This window comes from Solenopsis invicta, chromosome 5 (genome assembly GCF_016802725.1).
Source record: "Solenopsis invicta isolate M01_SB chromosome 5, UNIL_Sinv_3.0, whole genome shotgun sequence".
Lineage (NCBI taxonomy): Eukaryota > Metazoa > Arthropoda > Insecta > Hymenoptera > Formicidae > Solenopsis > Solenopsis invicta.
Genome location: NC_052668.1, coordinates 27,581,176 through 27,602,629, shown reverse-complemented (window position 1 = coordinate 27,602,629; position 21,454 = coordinate 27,581,176). Strand labels below are relative to the sequence as shown.

Below are 21,454 nucleotides of genomic sequence, written 5' to 3'. Positions count from 1 at the left end.
GAATTTTCTCCATAAATCATAATCCGATAAACATTGGGACACTTGACATTTATATACGGTAATTTCATCAAATTTATGAACAGTACTTAAATGCAACTGTAAAGCATTGACAGAAGTCAAAGATAAGGTACAATTTTGTCCTATACACTTTATCATTTTCATATTTTTTTATGACCTAAATTATCTACCCATTAATTAAAGTTGAATGTAAAATAAGGTTATTTCTTATAATTTAAGAAATATTTTTAAGTATACGTTAGAATTTTAAATTATAAGTTTAAGAATTAAACTTATAATTTAAAATTATATGTAAATTATATGTAATTTTATAATTTTCGTAAATTGCTTTTAACAAAATTGTTAACTTGTTAATTTAATCATCTGTTAACTGCATATAATCATTTACCAATGTTGCGACAGATGGTACATGTTCATCCCATTGAGTTTTAAATTGATAAATAGCTTGCTGAAGGAAAAGGCATGGCTGACTACTTTGAAAGGGATAGAACGCATGCAATGCGTGATACACTTTGAAGCACACATCTATTGCACATAAAGGGCTCTCTACCTTATACGGAAAGTTGTTAATGTAAACATAGGATTCAGTTATATTTGCTGGATTTTTACCAATGATGATAGGGAACGGCTGAAGTTGCTTCTTAACAGCAAAGAGTTTCTGTTTCATACGTTCCACTTGCACCTCCAAGTCTTGTAAAGCCTAAAGAAAGAAATTTGTGAAATTTTTAATATTTTTATAAATATTTACAAATATAAATAAAATATAAATATTTTACAAATATTTTTATAAATATTTTTTAGACCGCTTTTTCTTTTATCTTATAATATTATCAATGTGTTAATGAGGATGTTGAAGTGATTGCTGAATTCTAACATGAAAGCGCTTTTATTCACTTGCAAAAAAGTACAGTATCGAATTTTATATTGTTTGCATCTGATATTACACGCTTTCATTTTTATGTAATTTAAAGCATTTTTAATTCTGTGTAATTAATACGACGTAAACATTACAGAGAAGTCTATATACGTGTACATAAAACATACATGATTTTGTTAGTAAAATTTTTAATTTTAATATCCCCATAGGCAAAATCTATGTATGTACCTTGATGTGCAACGGGAAACCAGTACTTAAGTCTGCAGCTGTAAGACGCCACTTTCTAACATTTGTTGGAGAGAAAAATGTTGGAATTGCTAGTAGTACCTTCACAGTTTCCTCTGAAAATAAGCTGATTCTTGCAAAACTCTCTATTGATAAAAGGCAGCAAACCAAAAAATATTTAGATATATTACCTTCAACACTTGCGGATTTTATATTTCTCAAAAGTTTTTTTAATTTGTGAACAATTTTCTCCCAATTAGATAGAAGTTGCATCGAGTTATTTGGATATAGGTAATTGAAATCTTGTTCTAACTAAAATTGAAAAAATACACAATATTTAAAAATAATATTTTAAAAATAAAATAATATAATTGGGAAGGTTCCGATAGCGCACAGTACTATTGCACACAGCCAATCACAGCGGCTGGTGCCTAGTGATATTCTTCTGTTCAAGCGCTATGAGTGGTTGTGAGTGGCTTGTGTGCAATAGTATTGTGCGCTATCGGAACCTTCCCCTGCACGAACAGTCCCAATGGACTTCTTTCTTCTTGGGATGTACACTGCCCGTCATTGATTCGACGGGTCATAGTAGATGGTTGACTTACCGACGCCATAGTCTAGCATATATTGTATATGTTAGACTATGACGTCGGTAAGTCAGCCATCTACTAAGACTCGTCAAATCAATGACGGGCAGTGTCCCAAGTATCCTATATCAATTAAAGTAAAATGCATAAATAAAAAGAACATATAATTATATTATTAGAGGAGAAGAGGGTAATATGGCACCCATTTTCATTTTATTAAATCATTTTGTTTATAATTAATATTTTCTATTGAAACTTGAACGATTACATTCGTCAAAATATTGTTTGACAGATTCTAGGCTTAAAGTAATGAGATATTTATTATTTAGGACGTGATTTATAAAAATCTAATGCTCTGCATAATCGGTGGCAGAAAAAAAGTGGTTGTAACATGGCTATCTATAAGAATAATTTAAAAAAGTTAGTTTAGTTTAGCAGAAACACAGTATCTTGTTACAAAATTATGTATTTTTAATTTTTCATTGTTTAGAATTTTCCTAATATAGAATTTTCTTGCGTTCAGTAACTTTAAAAATACCATTAGAAATTTAGTTAGAAATGTCATTCTATCTCTGTTTAACATTAAACAACAAGCATAAAATAATGTTTTTAATGTTTTTAAACACCGCTCTCTAGAATGACGATTGATTTATACGAAGAAATATTTCAATATAAAAATTTTGCTTAAAAGGCCATATTAATGAAATTCCATGTTATTGTTTTAACTTTGTATAACTCAAAATGTGTATAGCTGAATAAGAAGGTAAATAATAAAAAAAAACACTCAAGTGTATGTACATTCGTGTGATAATATACTCAAGTTTAAGAATAATGAGAAAGTATGAGTAATTAAAGGTTAAAGGTGAACCTTGAAAAAGTTTAGAAGTGCTCAAAAGTAAAAATGCCTTATAACAATTGTCACTTATTATGTATTGTCATATTAACATCACTAAAAAACGGTGGGCTACTAAATGAATAACTCCATAAGCAATTGTTAGAATACGTCATCTAATAACGGAGATAATAGGAGTAACCATATTGTCGACAGTAGCCATAATACCCGCTTCTCCTCTATAAAAAATTAAAATAAAAATTATATTAAACTAACCACAATTTCCATAGGAAAAAGTTGTACAATTTGTTGACTAAGTCGCCTAAAATCGTCTGGAGTAATTCTATAAAAAAATTACATCATTAATTTTGTTTATATCATAGTTATAACAATAATTGTGAAATAATTAACATAACAAATTATTGCATCACACTTACCGTTTATTCGGATCGTTTGCTAACTCAGCTGATATAATATATTTCGCTATATCAGTCCTCAGAGCATTATCAAAACCTTGCTTGTTGTACAAACCAAAGTAACTTTTTCCTTCACTTGTTCGTTCAAGATAAAGCCTTACATCCTATGATAAAATTTAATTTATAATTTTTTATTATTTAAAATAATGGCAATGCTAAATAAAAACTGACATTTAAAATACAAGTATGTTTCCGGTTTCCATGAAAAGAATTTTCCCTGTAACGTTTTGTTTGCTGTGACCGTGACTCCTCAATCATTGACACATCAGTAGATTTATCTGGTTCTTTTTCTTCAGATATATTTTCTATATCGTTTTGAACATCTATTATTATACAAGTATTATCGATAACAATATCGACATCATCAATAATTTCTTCTATGTTTTCTGCATTTTTAATCTAAAATATAAAAAAATAAAAGGAAGAAGATTAAATGATGTAAACAAATAACAAAGGATATATTGTTCATTTTATGCAACAATAACTTTTTTACAATATGAAATTTTGGCTTGTTTTAAGTTATTAATATAGGAAGAATGATCCTTGCTTGTACTTTGTATTACTAAACATTTTATAGAAAAATCTTTTGAATTGTTATTATTGTAGCAAATAAATGATATATTTTACCTTTTGTGGTGAAGATATTAAATCTTTCCATAAATTTAAGAATTTAGCTTGTGTGCCAAATCAAGAAATCAATAAACATATGTGCTCTTCACTTAATTTTAAAAAACTATCCTTATCTATTTCTTGCTCTAAGAGAAAGACAACAACAGCAAAAGTGTAAATTGTAAAATAACAATAACAATACAAACACTATAATTCCAAATTATTTAAAATATTTTGCACTAATTTTATAAAGACAAGAAGTACAAACACTTTATATTACACAAATAATACAATAACAAAACAACCTCGATGAAAAATAAAATTACCTTGGAATATTGCTTTGCACGAAGAAAATTTCCACTTGTCTAATATATCGATAGTCCACTGGTCCATGATTTGCGCACAGGTAAAGAATTTGAATCGAGTTCTCTAAATTATAACAATAAAAAGTGTATATGTGAGAACTGCAGATAACCTTATATCAACAGCAACTTTCAATGTAATATCTATCAGTACAAAATTACCTTTTCAAAAAAAAGGTAAAAAAAGGCACCAAGTATGTGTGCATACTTCTCAAATCTTTATTTTTCTTTCTACAAAACTCAAGTGATTTTTTATATCCTCATTGAAAAATTTTTCAATGAGGATGTAAAGAAAGTACTACTTGGGTTTTATAAAAAAAAATAAAGATTTGAGAAGTATGCACACATACTTGGCGCCTTTTTTACCTTTTTTTGAAAAACTAATTTTGTACTGATATCACGCGTTTTTGTAGTGTTAAACAATAACGTCGCCGTCCCCGACGTCGCCGTCCCCGTCGTCATCCCCGTCGTCGTCCCCGTCACCGTCGTCGTTCCCGTCCCCGTCTCTCCTCCCCACCCCCCATTGTCGACCATCACTCGCACGTAGATATCAAACTTTTTTCACTTTCCTTCAAGCAATGCAATCAGCGACTTCATAATTCCGGTAATGGACACGTTCAAATACGTTGAAGGCTCCAAACGGACTTCATGACATAAAGCGAGTGAAAAACGTGTGATTCCAGAAATCAGTAAGCGTTGCGAAACAAATTCCTATCGCGCGCTGATCGCTGACCGCACGGCAAACTGAGTTAGCTAGTTCAGCCAATTGTCTCATCAACTTAGTCGATAAAGAAGCGATCTTTTGCGACTAAGAAGTTGCCTACGGCAACCAATTATTTACTATCTTTAAAAGTTGGTTACCTTAGCCTAGTCAAAATCATATACTGGCATTGCGATTTGCTATCTTAATAATGTAAATGATTGTAGCAGCAAATTTTTATGCAGTTACAATAAAAATTGGCCATTGCGGCAAATCTTTTTTTTCAGTGCAGTAATGTCGAGCGGCGCGGCGGTAAATACATTAAAGGCGGCATTGATGTTATCCACAAAGCCACTATAGTGGCGTACCGTTCAAATTGATAGTATTCGCGGAAAGCCACTATAGTGGTGTACCGTTCAAATTGATGGTATCCACGGAAGCCACTATAGTGGCGTACCGTACCTAAAAGGTTAAGAAATCCACTTTACTTTTTCTGTTTCATCGACAAGTAACGATCTTATCGAGCAACCATGTTGTTACTGATTCTTCTCATCTCTATTCTGACATCCACGAACGCTGGATTGATAGATGATGCGATAAATCAAATATCAAAATTGGACCCATCAGAACAGATACCAGAAATCCCGAATTTATCACCTGAAGTTCCTGAGGATGCAAAACTTACCACGGTGAGTGCAATCATTTCTTTATTTTCAATTAACACACATTTGCACATTCAATTGAAATCAAATTTAAAAAATAAATAAATTAGAAACTGAATAAAAACCATTTTCATTATTATATTCAAAGCATGATTATTTTCTAAATAATTTTTAAATATCTATTTGATAAGAGTCATAATAAAGTGTCAAATTAAACACAAATATTGCACAAGCTTAAATGTTTAAGTGATTTCCCACTCTACTAAGAGTCAAAACTCATTGCTGTAAAACTAAACAGGAATTCTATAAATAAATAAGTCTTTCGACGAGAGAGTTAAAAATAATAGAAAATAAATATTTATTCTTAAAGAAGAAACTAAATTGAGTGACAAATTTGAAATCGTTTAAATGATAAAAAATTTTAAAAATTATTTTACAATAAAAATGTGTCAATCTTCGATTTGGATTTAGGTTTTATTTAGATTTCTGTAATTCACCATGATACCCAAGATGACACTCTAAACGTTAGATATTTTTATTGTAACAAATATCTTTTTTTTTTGTCATTTAAATGATACCGCTTATGAAGGCTCTGTGCAGTACGAAACGCGTCCAAAAATTGATTCAAGTGATCATCGATTGCCGATCCTGCGGGAGGCTTGCGATGACGTACCCACTTATCTTAATTGTCGCTTCCGTATTAGTCGCGGCCAGGTGGTTCGATTTTTGCGAAGTGCAAATCGCACGGCCGTTAAGCGCCAGTCTCGAATTTGGCATGATTTGCAGAGCGGCAGCGTTGCGCCTGCGGAAATCGATAGAGAGTGACCGCGTACCTCCACCTGAAGATGGCCTCCATCCCCTAATGATCCTGTCATAAAATTTTTTTATTGCTGATGGACATGCTCGCATCCTCTTTCGTACGATGGTCGGTGCGGCACTTTTTTTATGTTGCTTTCAAATGCCGATACTTTCGCCTTCCCTGCAAACAGATTTCCTGACAAAAGGGTGCATCTGTTCTGCAGAAAACGATAAAGCAGTGAAGGAGTCCATTACGTTCTGAGAATCTTGCTCCGTTAATCTTTCAGCGGTAGTCCTCGTCTTCTCGCTTACTTTTGGGCAGGCGAGACGTCAAAATTGTACAGCAAAATGATCATCGCGGTTGCCAATCGACTCTTTCTTCCGTTTGTTCTCCGGCGCTCATTTCGTAACTTTAACACGAGAAAAAAAACGGTAGAATGACACACACATAAAAATTACGCTGACGGAATCGTGCCTGCACTGAAAAAAAAGTCGGGTTTTAACTACCAAATGTATAGTAAAATAGTATCAATTAAATATTGTGTCAATTTAATCAAAAATAATTTTATTTTTTTAAATATTTAGTATTATCGAATCTGGTATAAGTTACTAAATATTCAGAATAAACTACAAAAAAGTATAATTATTTTTAGTTATATTGACAAAACATTTAATTGATACTAAATATATTTAGTATCAATAATCAATAAGATAAACAAATTTAAATTCAAAGTAGTCGTTCTGTTGTACAGATGCAACTAATAAGCAAATACGGATATAATGGTGAGGAGCATAATGTGACAACTTCTGATGGTTACATTTTGGCACTCCATCGGATAACAGGACCAGTAGATTCTACCGATTCAAATAAACCTGTTTGACTTTGTGGTGCCCGGCATTCTGTGCGATTCGTCTTGTTATACTATTACTGGCAACCGAAGTTTAGGTAAAGGAACAATGACTTAATTAAATTGTTAAAACATTAAAAGGGTATACCAAAGTAGCGGGATTTGTCACAGTTAAAATTAAAGTTTTAAACTTTCAGGATATACTCAACTAAATTCAAGAATCATAATAGGTAATGTGTGAATTTAAATGTTCAGGTGTTTCGAAGGTACCAAAATGGCGGATGCGCCATTGAGCTGCAGCGTCCAACTAATTCCAGGAAGAAAATTTTTATATATAATATATAGAATAAACATAATTATATAAAATTATACGTAAAATATGTATAATTATATATTTTTTAATATAAAGAATTTTTTATTTAAAAAGATTCACTCAGAAATCTTAAAAATTGACGTTAAATTGAAAAATGTTTTAGACAAAAGTTTTATGGCTTTGAGAGGTACATAAGATGTCATTAAATAACATTGTTAAGGTCATCAGGATAAGGTTACTTTGCATTTTTAAAATAAAACTCCCCATTTTTTCTTGCATACACTAACTTACTTTTGAGTTAAATATTTTCCAAGTTATGAGACTTAAAAGTTACATTATATACAATATTGTAATTTTCCTCCTCAAAGTTATCAAACTTTTGTCTGAAACATATTTCAATTTAACGCAGTGTTTCTAAGATATTTGAGTGGGTCCTTTAAAATGGACAACCTATATGTATATTGAAATATTTATAAATGTACGTATTTTATATATAGTTATATATAATTATGCTTATTTTATATATAATTATATGTAATAATATGTATAAAAAAGTTTTTTTCGGGGTTGATTGAGCGTTGCAGCCACAGATATCTATACTAAATCTAGATCGCTAACCTGTGCCATTAGCACATGACAGTATTGAAGCAAGAAGGATTTCCGGTTTCAACCGTGTTACCTACAACAAAATGGCCACTTATAGATATGAATGCATGAGCAGGAATCTTAAAAAATATATCAAGCACATCGTTTGTGCTTGGTCTGTCCATATAGTTCTCAACTTTAAATTTAAATTACGTAATTTAAATTACGCACTACAAATAAGATGATTTTTGGTTGATTGAAAATCTTCTCTTCCAATTGCGTTAATCCACATTTGCAATATTTCAGGCCGATTTAAAGGAAATCTAAAACGTGTATGTAATGCTTATTTGAAATATAACCTTAGAATGTCATAAAACTCGTATGTTACAAACATGTACATTTATTTTTTTTTTTCAACCGGCTCAACTGACAACACATACGCACTAACATACACGTCGGAGCCATTTTCTTTTTGAGTAAAATGGCCGAATCCAGAAATTCTGCCAGACACAGCTATTCAGCCAAACTTAGCAGTTTAGGTTTAATATAGATATCTGTGGTTGCAACCCAATGTTGCAATTCACCATTTTGATACATGCGGAACACTGAAACTTACATATGATTATAATCCTTGGATTCACAATCAGTAGACCCTATTGTAAAAGTTTCAAGCTTTAATTTTAATTTGAAAAAATTCCCCTATTTTTGGTATAGGGGAAACCGGGGCTATTTGGAACACTTTTCTTTTTTTGCGTCTGCTGAGTCCTGTATCCATTAAAAAAAAAGTTAAACGGTTTGAAAGGTTAAATCTTCTCCTTCACAATGCCGTTATAGATAGAACACGAAAATGTACCTGCCTTGAACTACATATAAAAATGTCGACCAGTGTCAAGTGTTTCAAATAGTCTTCAGTCCGGAGTAATTCAAATCCATCCCGGGAATATTCTGAAATTTATGTTTTAAGTTTAAAAAAAAGTGTAAAAAAGCTGTGGTTAAGACTTTATTTTATTACAAAAAGGATTTATAGTATTATTTAGAAAAGTTACATATAATAAAGAAAACAAACATACAATAGAGAATTTGATTGTTTTAGTGTTGTTTTCGGAACAAGTCAGAGAATATTCATGTTTTGTGTAATTACATCTGTTGAGTATTACATTGTCTATTTTAATTCATTTAATTCAAAAAACGCGAATGTGGAAGAAAAAATTATCCGAACGACGTTCAGTGTTTCAAATAGCTCCGGCGTAAACCCTGCGCATTATTGAGTATGGTCTACAAAAATAGACACAGCAAAAAGTATAGACACAAATTGTTTCAAATACATTTAAGTAACACGATATATTCAAAACTTTTAAAAAGAATTTTATCTTTCTTATTTAAATTTCGAAGAAATGCTGACTGTCAGAAATTACTTTGTTTGTTGCAAAACACGTTTCTTACTGTCACGACTTCAATATACATATACGCCGTCGCTGACAAAACTTTATTAGCAACGTTGTTACATTAGGACATGTTTACAGTATTTAAAGTAAATTTTTAACATGTATCCATAAAAAGATATGTTACATTAGGACATGTTTACAGTATTTAAAGTAAATTTTTAACATGTATCCATAAAAAGATATTTCCATTATTTTGAATTGCTCCGTGTTTCGAATAGCTCCGGTCTCTCCTACTCCTTTTCAAATAAGGCGAAATATTGTTGCATAAACATACAATCATATCCATACAATTATATTTAAGTATTAAGTTGTTTTTTTAAGATAAAGAATCAAGAAATTTTTTTTTGTTCTAATCATAATCATGAATTAATAATTTCGTGTGTATGCATAAATTCATTTTTATTTAAATTAAAAATTAAAATAAGATATTGAAACACTTTTTATATACATGTTTTATTGACGACATTAATGCGTGGTTTCTATTTTATTTCGAAATTGGAATTGGAATTTTTTTATATTATATTTGGATTAATTCAGAAATAGGATATAATTGTGTCAAATGTAGATATGTATCAAATACTATATTTATCAACTTTGATTTGCTTTCGTCAGAATTGACTAATATTTGTCTTTGTTATTACATTCTGATATTGCTCTTTTAGCATTTGTTCTGGCGGATGCAGGGTACGATGTATGGATCGCTAACCCGCGTGGCACTACGCATTCTCGTGAACACACAAATAAAACAATCTCAGAGAAGGAGTACTGGAATTTTAGGTTAAAATTGATATATGTATACCTCTACGTGTACATGTATTCACGTAATTAGATTTATTAGTTTTAAGTAAATAATTTTTCATTGACAGTGAAATGTGTTTCTGTTTCAATGGAACATTTTCATTTGAACGATAAAGTACTTGTTTCCAATACAATATTTTGTGGAGACAAATAAATATTTATTTCAATTATTTCTTTCAATTTGGAAATTATAATTCAAGAAAATATACATATCTTAACTTAAAATGAGTAAATTTCTTTCCATATAAAAAACTGTTGATAGTATCAACAATGAATCAAAATAGACTAAGGACCTTTATGTATAATGAATGGAGATTTCTTTTGTTTTGTAATAAAATTGGAATTAAGTTCATTCAAATGATATTGTCGAAGTTTATTTTTGAGCAACTAATTATTATAAAAATTAAAAAGGGTATATTGATGAACTATTTGTCACACATGGTTTTATCAGATAGGATTCCGCACTTTTCTTATAAAAATTTAGTTTTTTACTTTTAGTTTTTTACTTTTTTACTTTTAGGTGAATTTAAACTTTGGCAAATGATTTGTGTGATGCTGATCCAAAATTATCACCGACTACATTTACACATCACCATTACTCGAATTTAATTACTAACCATAGATATGAATCTGGCCAATCACATTATACTGCGTGTACAACTCACCATTAATCAGGTTTAGTAATATTCGTAGTTATTGAACTGACCTATTACAGTCATTCTTCAGAGGAATACTTGTAATTAATCAGTTTTATAACTACCGATGTTGTTAAACTCGATTAATGTTGACGTGTAAATGTAGTCATCGACGCAAGTTAATCCTATAAGTAAGTTGTTTTAAGTGTCCGGTCAATTTATCGAAAATATTCCATTACAAGAAAAAAAATTGTCTTAAAATTTGTAACAAAATATTTTTTTAATAATCAATAATATGTTATATTGCACAGACGAAATTAAATCATGAGACCGCTGTCAATCACAGCGGTTTTTGATGCCAAATAATTTTTAATTTTTACAATGTTTACGATTTTGAAACGATTTTTAATTATTTTTTATGTTCTTTGAAAAAATAAATAAGAAGACTAATTTCATATAAAAGCTTTGATCTTTTAAATTAGCATTTCTATTGAAATAAGAGTTGTTTTAATTTTCTGTTATATCTCATTAGAGAAAATATTTAATGAATTATCTTCGATTACTTGACCATAATAAATACTCAAAACACTTAAGCATATTATAATACATAAAAGTTAATATCTCCATCATTACGGATAAAAAATATTATAAATTAAGAATAAAAAGATCGTTATGCATAAAAGCATATTATAGGTATACAAACAGTATACAACAAAAATAATACTTTTTGAGTTTTGATGCTTTGCCTCTTTTTCAATTAAACATAATTTATTTATATTTATTATTCTGGTTGCATATTATAGTTGGCACGAAATTGGTCGATTGATCTTCCAGCGAACATAGACTATATTGTGAAGACCACCGGTCGTGAAAAAATGTTCTACCTAGGACATAGTCAAGGTACCACCACTTTCTTCGTCATGGCAACGGAACGCCCTGAATATCAGGAGCATATCCTGGAGATGTACGCTACGGCTCCGATCGCTTACTGCGGCAGGATGAAAAGTCCCCTTTTACAACTGCTGTCACAGATCACCGAAGTTGGGGAGGTACATGACTTTTATGTTAAAAAAAATTGATCTTTCTCTCTCTCTCTCTCTCTCTCTCTCAATGTCAAATAATTCTTCGGAATTTGATAATTTAAATTTTGAATGTACTGTTGCAGATTGCGCAGCACATTGGCGTGTACGAATTCAGTCTTGACAATGAATTAATGAATACAGGTGCACAATTAGTTTGCTCCAATAAAGCTAATATCCAACCGATATGCAAGAATTCGTTATTCCTAGTAGCTGGATTCAATTCTGAGCAATTTGATTTGGTATGCCTTTAATATTTATTCATAAACACGTTTTATTCTTCAAGCATACTTTTAAGGGACTGCTAGCGACAGTTTTGCTCTACCAATTGAACATGATATTTTTCACATAAAGTTATCTTTTTATTGATCACTCAAAATTATAAATTCTTTTCCATAATTAAAGTATAGACAATAACATATTGTGAAATCAAATTCATACAAAAAAAAATGAAAAAAATAGAAAAATTAAAAAATTTGTTAATAACATTTTAATGTTATTGATTATTTTGTTATCAATCTCTCACATCAACTCGTGGTAACAACTTTATATAAAAATTTTATATAAAACAAGTATAATTTTCATTGAAAAGCAAAAAAGAACAATACTGTGTTCAGAAACAAATAAGAACTTTAGTATAAAAGAAAACTCTGTTTGAAAATTTAAGCACATATGCGCGTGCCTGCATCGATATAGAAGTTGTAGAGATATGTTGATGTTTGCTACTAATATTAATATCGCACGCATACATAAATCATTTCAGTCGCTAAAACTAATGTCGCCATCATCCCCTTAAGGGGACAATGAAGTCGTGAGTTTTATCAACTGAACAACGACACACATACGATCTATCAAGGTTCGTCTACAATGACGGTAGTAATAATGGATTATAATAGGATTAAGAGGATGCTAAAGTAACAGAAGAACTTCCTCGACGTCGGTCCTACAGATCACTGTAGATTATTTTTCGAGCAAGACCAGGCTATTGCTCTTTGTCCATTGCATAGATCTGTCTTTGTTTTTTGATTATTTCGCCATCTGCGAAAAGTCCTATCAACTACTGTTGGGCTCCATATTGCTCTGTTTATGACAGTTCAGCTTCGCTGAGCGAAATATGCGCGTGGTAAAAGCACATTAGCGTATCTTTTTTGTTAGGCGTTCAATCGTAATTTTGCAAGGTCAGTGTTATTCGTGCATGTTTTCTGAAGGGTGCTCTACTATCATTTTGTACGCACGAGCTACACAACTTCTGTATTAAGGTAAAGTTAACCTCAGGTGACGGCTATACGAGTGAATTTTTAATGATTTATTAAATTTTTGTTCGATTTTCTTATAAAATTGACCTGAGCACCCTTTCTTTTTACGCGTATTTCAATTCTAAAAAAAGTTTTTGTGATTCTGTAAAGCCAATCCAAAGATATTTAATGCACTGTAAATGTCGGTAATTCGTGGTACTTTAGCATCCTGGATTAAGGAGTAATGTCAGAATAAGTGAAATGCGTGAAAGCTAGAGATTCTTTATTAGAGGGTCTCTAGGTGAAAGCCATTTCCTACGATCTATTCTTACTCTCAGCTAATGAGAGCTCAGTAATAATAAGAAAACTAATGCGATTGACTCATTATAATTTTTATCACACGTCGTTAAGGACATTCGGACATAAGAACGCTTTAATTTTATAGTCTACGTCTAATGCTTATTCCTTAATCCACTACTACTATTGCCATTGTAAAATGACCTTAATACATACGTACGATTTACGAAATATCGGTACATCATTATATACTTCTACATCAATATTGCACGTATACATACAGATAAATTTTCGTATAAAATTTTCATATAGAATTAGGTGTGTGCCGGTCGGTTCTTATTTCAAGACCATCTTAGATAACTTAATAGGCTTATGATGCTAATACGACATTCTGATGACATCTTAAGATGGTACTTAAGATAATCTTAAATAAGACGAATATCTCATGTGGAAATTACATCATGGGCCAGTCTAGGCACTGAATCGGCTTCTTTCTTTCTATTTGGGGGCGAGAGTGGAAAACTAAAAAGCGCCCAAAGACAGAGAGGCGACGCTTCGCCTGATTTGGTGCTAAATATGTGTACTATTTAAGCGCGATGTAGCTATTTTTAATTTAACTATAAAATTATTATGGCGCTAAATTGGGGCTGTATAACCCCAAAATATAACCCAGATAGACAAATGTCAGCATATTGTCTGCATATTGACGAAATTTTAAGATTGAAAATGGTTGCATAAATATCTTAAGATGCGTCCTCATATATAAGATAAACGTAATCATTATATAAAAAAGGTTTTCTGATGTTGCAAAAATTACGGCAGTATACTGCTTATATAATCAGAAAGAAAGTATGATTAATCCTTAGTGTTAATAAAAGTTTTTTTTTCATTTTTTTAACAAATTTTATTATTCTTATTAGCTTAATCTATATTAAAGCTGTAAAGATTTTATTTTACTACGACTTAAGGTTTACTACATCTATTGTAGACCGAGACTTACAGTACTCTCAATTATATTAATAAATTAATTGTGCAATATATATTGTTTCGCAATATCAACTTTAGGCATTAACTAGGAATTAGTATTTTAATTAAATATTTATTTTTAATATTATCTTAACTATTGTTATTTATTACATTTATGTTTACAATACTGTCATTAGGAACGTTTACCAGCAATCTTAGGACATTATCCTACTAGTGCGTCTGGGAAGCAATTTCTACACTATGGACAACTCATCAAGTCTGGTAACTTTATATTAATAAACTTATATTAACCCTTAACAGTTACTGGAATCTATTTGATGCTAACAAAAGTTTCGGCTAAGTTTATTGTATGTTATTATTTTAATATTCGACTTCTCTCTTCTAAAATGTTATGACTTTTTAACTAAAAAAATTATTTTTTACGTTTCTATTAGTTGAATAACTTTTTGCTATGATCAGTTTAAGATTTAATATGCCATGAAATTAATTAACATTTTACACTATTTAAACAACGTTTAATAATTATTTTTATTTTGACCCTATATTTTTTGACCCTATATGACTATTATGACACTTTACTGACATGTGACCGTAAGTTAGACAGACGTGTTACAGTGTCATAAATAATACTATAAAGATATCTAACAAGAGAAGAACTGTGTTTAACCCAATAAAATTAGGCATTTTTAACGAAATAAATGAAATAATTGCTGAAAAGCTAAATTTTTGTATAAAGGCTTGTAATATCTTTAAATATACCAAATGATCTTATTTGTAGAATCATGGCGAACTGCGCTATTTTGAAAAATTTGGTTTTTTGTTTATTTCTCAAAAACTAGTTATTTTATAAAAATTAACGTTTAGATAAAAAATAAAGCTAATACAATTCTCCACAGTTTAATTTTTTTTTACGAATCTCGTACGAACAATTAGTTACCGAGATAGATTTGTTCAAAAACTTCTTACTTTAGTTACAATTTGTTTTTTTCCGTGTATATTCCATTTGGCTGCTTCTACGTACAAAACGTACAGAACGTACAGAAAGAAATCGAAAGAGTATACAAATTATCTGCAAAATGGTTTTTTTTATTTAATGTTATATATGATTAATAGTTTTGAAGATATATTTTAAAAGCATTTAAATTTACATTGAATTTCATTTCATCGTAAATATATTGGAAATATCTTATATATTACTCCTGTGCCAAAAATAACTATTATCAAAATAAAAAGTTATTAAATTTTCAGCATTTTGATTATTGATTTGATTTCTATACGGCTAATAATTACTGAGTTAACATTGAAAAAACTTTTACTATATGTGTTTCTGAGTACGTTTATATAAATATATTATTTCTGATTTGTCTAAAGCAAAAAATGTAGGAACAATTAAAGCTTATAAAATTATCTTTAAGATGACTTTAGCTCCTGACTCCTCAGCCGAGAACTCCGCGTTGATGGTAGCGACATTTCGTCGCGGACAAAATTAGAACTAATACACGTGAAACGTAACAGATTGACGATTAAATGTTATCGTGCATGTCATTTTGTTATTATGTGTTTCATTGTAAAAACATGACTTGTCTCGTATTTACCAAATTCGTAAAAATGGACCGCGACTAAAATTTCTTTGAATTTTATACATAAAAGTACATTTTTCACTCCTTTTAATAGCTATCCGTGTGTTTTCCTGTCTGAATAGACGTCACTTTACGTGCTTTTTACGACTATTTACTGACTGCTAGGCGAAAAAAAGATAGTCGTGACCGATATTTAGAAGTGTTTTAAAGCCATCTGATTAGTCTGTTTTATCCAAATTATTTAGAAATGGCACTTCGGACAAAATTATGTGCCCATGTATTTTCCTGTTTCAATTGCTTCACTTTGCATGCTTTTTACAACTATTTACTGATTGTTAGGCGGAAAAAGGATAGCCGTGACCGATATTTAGAAGTGTTTTAAAGTCATCTGCTTAGTTTGTTTTATCCAAATTGGCTTTATTTACAAATGGCATGTCGGACAAAATTACGTGTCATTTCAGTACGTTTATATAAATATATTATTTCTGATTTGTCTAAAGCAAAAAATGTAGGAACAATTAAAGCTTATAAAATTATCTTTAAGATGATTTCTTTTTAGCCTTATCCGATGAATAGTTGCTAAGATATAGTCGTTGAAATATTTCGTAATGTGTTGATTTTACAAAAAAGTGTTTACCTAAATAAACGCATGTAATGACGATAGAAAAAAATAACCTCCACATTTTTTTGTTAGTCCATATGCACATACATACATATATGACCATAATATATTTTTTGTGTTCATGAAAAATTTTAATTTAATTAATAATAGAAAAGCGTTTTAAAATTCCTTATAATTTTTACAAAAATAACATTTTATATTAAATAATTAAAAACGAATTAAAAATTCTACATGACAATTCAAAAATACAAGATTTAAATGGAAAAAAGTCTTATCCTTGTGAAACGAACCTGAAACCCCAAGTGTAACAATTAACGTGTTTAGCGCTAGCCGCTAACATTTTTTTACTCTTTTCATTTCTGTTTTTTTATACTTTTTTTATCCTTTTTTTCTTGAGAATAAATATTGCAATTTACTGCTTTACTGTAATAAATGTTTGAATAAATAATACATACTTATATATTATAATTTTATGAAAATTAGTGATGACCGACTACAAGATTCTTTTTATAAACGTCGCACATAAAAATTTGAAAGCAACTATTTAAAAAATGCAACTTTACATTTTACAACAGTGATCGTAATATCTTCATGTTCAGGATTGAAACTTATTAAATAACCCACATATATGGTCGTCCAATTAATTTAATTAAATATTAAATATTTTTTATTACATAACTAGTATTTAGTCGGTTTTTTATTTAAGAGCATTTTAAGTACAATATTATCTTAAAATCTAATTAATTAAAAACTGTATTAGCATCTTTAGGCATTATTTAAGATGGTCTTAAAATAAGAATAGGCTGAATACCAGACATAAACAATTTTTAGCGTCAAAGTAATTGCAAAAGATCTGACTATGGCATATGCATTGTAAAAATCTACCTGTGATATATATTATATTTTAATTTCTCAAACATTTTCGTAATAACACTATCAAATCTATTAACAGGAATGATGATCTCATCGGGAAGGTTTCAACATTATGATTATGAACTTGATAATATAAAAAAATACAACTCACTTGCTCCACCAAATTATGATTTGCCCAAGATCACAGTACCGGTTCATCTATATTACAGTGAAAACGATTGGTTAGCAAATACTGAGGTTTGTATTTTTCTATATGTAACGATTTATTTATATCTTAAATATCTTTTTCAATCTTTGATGTTTGACTATTTATCCTCCTTTTGAGCTATTAAAGTCTTTTTATTTAATGTTCTAATACTAAATTTAAGCATCAAAATGATCTTTGTTTGACGCCTTGTCACGCTTTGTATAAAATCTAGAGTTTCTTTTATTGACGTTAGCATTAAAGTATCAAATAAAATTGTAGATTTACATTTTTGTGAACATTTTTATTTATATTATAATTTTTCTAGGATGTGGATAAGTTGAGCAACGAGCTGGGCAATCTTGCCAGTAAAACCTTAGTAGCGGACAAGAAATTTAATCATCTCGACTATATATGGGCTAAGGATGTGATGAAGTATTTATACGATCCGATACTCAATCAAATGAATAAAAAACGTTAAAATGAAATGTCAGCAGCTGTTCCTCGGAATTCCTGCGATGATTAATCCACAGAATTTGCCTTTCTCGTTGACAAATGTATTTTATCTTTAGATCAACGTTTGCGTTTAATGTAATTCAATGTACATTGATTTTAGTTATTAATCCCTTGTTAATGTTTTATGTCCTTATAAAGTATTTTATCTGTTTGCAATGTAATATCTATTTTGGTTTTTGTACTTATCCTTATAAATTCCTATTCCTTCATTTTATCATACGATTTATTTCCGCATTCTACCTTAAAATTCTTATTTATCACTTATTATTAGCTTTTTTTGCGTCATCATATAACATATTTAATAATAAAAAGAAAATAAGTTTCTTTAAATTTGAAAAATTATTAAGTAAAAATGGATTGAAAATGTAAATCATAATAGAAAAGAAAGCGTCTACGTATAATTTCGATGCTATATCAAAATTTATATTACATTATGGCAAAAATAGCTATACTAATAGTAAATATGGAAAACTCTATGATATTTGCACCATTATGTATTACATATGGTCATATAATCATAAGTAACTGGATTCCACCACTTTTGAAATATGGCAAAATGCAAGGGTTTTTAAAGTTCTTTTCCAAAAATAAGAAATATTATGCATTTCTAATTTCTTTTATAGTAGACAGTAAAGTTTTTATTGATACAGTTTATTTTCCTCAAATATAATAGACTTAAATTAATTAAGTTTTTGTTAGATGTGGCGAAAATACTGGAGTTACCTTATCCTTGTCAAAACTCTCTTAACGCTATGCCTTTTATTGTATATTGTATGGTTTTCATTTATAAGAAATTCTGCAGCGTTTATCTGTTGACAGTGCATACTGCTCGTAGGTGACAGTTTCTTATTGTTAACAATTTGTGAACAACAAACTATAATTAAAAACCTTTATAATTTGAAGACGTATACGCAGCAATATACATAAATCATTATACAGATTTTGTTGCCGTTATGTTTTTATTATGTTGCTCAAGAGGAATAATGGATTATTTTTGCTATCATATTTCTGTCATATTGTTGATATCATAACATACTAATGATGCTAACCGTTTACTTTTGTTTTGTCCTTGATTGCATGTATAAGCAATCACGTGTCTGCAAATTGGTAACGTAATTTTTTTTCGATTCAGCACATGCATAGCAAATATGTAACCAAACATGTAATACATTAATTTTTTCAATATAATATTATACATAAGGTAAAGTTGGTATTTACGCTGCGCTGGGATGTACTACGTTACAGAAGTAAAGAAGAAATAGAAGGATTAAAGATAGTTCGCTCACAACCATTCTAGATGTTATGTGCCTTCATGCTATATTAGTATTGTGTTGTGATTTCAGTTGTTTATTGTTTATATTAACGGAAATATCGTGAGTTAAATTGATTTTTTCATGTAAAAGTAGCTCGATCGTGTATCACGATCTACGTAAAATGATTACTGTAGGAAATGTAAAAGGCATAATGATAATTTCATGATAATTTCATTGATTATGTAAATGTAGAGCGAAAGTAAAGGATGGAGTACAAGCAAGATACAAGTGCATAGCTCTTGTATTCTTTATTTTTTGATATTTTGTACATCCTATTTGTTTAGGATAAACAGCATTTTCAGAGAGATTTATGTCGTAATACAAACGCTGCCTGATTGGAAGGCAACACCCGGGGATCAATTCTGTAACTTAGGTGAGATGGTTCACTTCTCACGGCTTAATGATGATTGTGACATGCACGTCAAAAATTCTGGGCCAATTCTTGATAGAATCCTGCTGCAAAGAAATTTAATTGTGCCAGTATCTAAATAAAATAACATATTAAATTGAGGAATCATTTGGAATTTAATGGCATTAAAAAAAATTAAAAATTGAAAGTATATTGTAATTTATTGTAATTTATGAGATATTGCAATTCTTCGTAATATCTGATGTGTAAATAGAGTTAATTCTTGAATCAGCATTTGAGTTGTACCCTTTGTCAGTCTAAAATTTATAAAAAGCATATAGAATTATGCTGTAATATAAATTTTTACCATTATTAAGGATTTTAAATACAAAATTTACCTGCACATCTTTCGAAATTCATTATCAAAGTTAAAAAGAGAGTCTGATACATTTTGAAGTATTCTTCGGGTAAGTCTCATTAGTTGATTATGCGGCTCCAAAACCTTATGCTCTTCATAATAAAGTAATAAAATTGCAGCCATGTGCATTGTCATTTCTATCAGCTTTTACCTAGTGGAAAATAAATTTACAAAATTTTACGTACACAAATTTAAGAAATGTTACAAAAATCTACATGAAAATGCTAAAATTGAAACATTGTTCAAAACTTTTGTAAATTTTTGTATATTTGTAGTAGAATTTTTTGATGAAATTACATCAAACTACAATAAACAAGCTACAAATTATATCATTCTACACATTTCTAAATTCCTTACTTTGACGAAAAAAAATATCTATGAATAAGTACAAAATTCTAGTAAAATAGAAATTTAACATTAATATTAATTACTATTTTTTTCGTAGAAATGTATATTTTCTTATAGAAATAATTATTTTTTTGTAAAACATTTTTTTCTTAGTCATATAAATTTAATTACTAAAATTAAGAAATGGTCCAGTACTAGGATTTTGGTATAGAATTTTGTATAATTTTTTATCAGGAACTTTACGTTCGGATTTTTAAAAATTTGTGCGAAACAATAGTACTTAACCTAAAATTCGAACTATCACACGAATCGTCACAAAGATCGTTTCTCTATTTTTCAGCCTTTCTTTCTCGGGGCCGGATCTCACCATTCAACAAAAAACTTTCTTTTGAACGAACTCCCAGAAAGATGACTCCCAGTGAGATGGCTCCAAAATGAATAGATCAAATTCGGATATTTTTCTATTTATTCAGCATGAAAATACGCAGTTTTTTTTATAATGATTTTTTTAAGATCTTAGTTTTTTTTCAACAACTAAGAAGCCGTTTCAATTTTTGATGATCATTCGGACTTTTAAATATAGATAAGCGCCATTCTGCAATAAACGTGAATTTTTAAAATCAGCTACGACAAAAACTAGATTAAACAATATATTTTAAGAATATACTGCAGTTTTGTTATTTGTATAAACCATATAGATTTTACAATGGGTACCGCAAACTACAGCAACTAATATATCTGATGCCAACGGCGATATCTCTTCAATTTTTTGATATTTTTGATATTTTTGATATTTTTTAACAATAAAAAATTACATTTTACAAATAAAACTATATATAAACTATTAGTACAAATCCTGATTTGATACTCCGTTCGTAGAAAA

At 29.6% G+C, this 21,454-nt stretch overlaps 1 protein-coding gene and 1 pseudogene across 1 annotated transcript; one reads left to right on the top strand and one right to left on the bottom strand.

Annotated features, from left to right (window-relative positions):
- Nucleotides 1–306: 306 nt before the first annotated feature.
- LOC105194111 lies at nt 307–4,431 on the bottom strand. The gene is made up of 8 exons (XM_026139832.2): nt 4,353–4,431; nt 3,951–4,053; nt 3,187–3,414; nt 2,977–3,119; nt 2,816–2,882; nt 1,312–1,432; nt 1,124–1,236; nt 307–718 (listed from the first exon to the last, which is right to left on the bottom strand). The coding sequence occupies exons 3-8, from the start codon at nt 3,271–3,273 to the stop codon at nt 374–376; spliced, it is 876 nt and encodes a 291-aa protein (XP_025995617.2). The 5' UTR covers nt 3,274–3,414; nt 3,951–4,053; nt 4,353–4,431; the 3' UTR covers nt 307–373.
- A 785-nt stretch (nt 4,432–5,216) lies between these two features.
- On the top strand, nt 5,217–18,108 carry LOC105193248 (annotated as a pseudogene).
- The last annotated feature ends 3,346 nt before the right edge of the window (nt 18,109–21,454 follow it).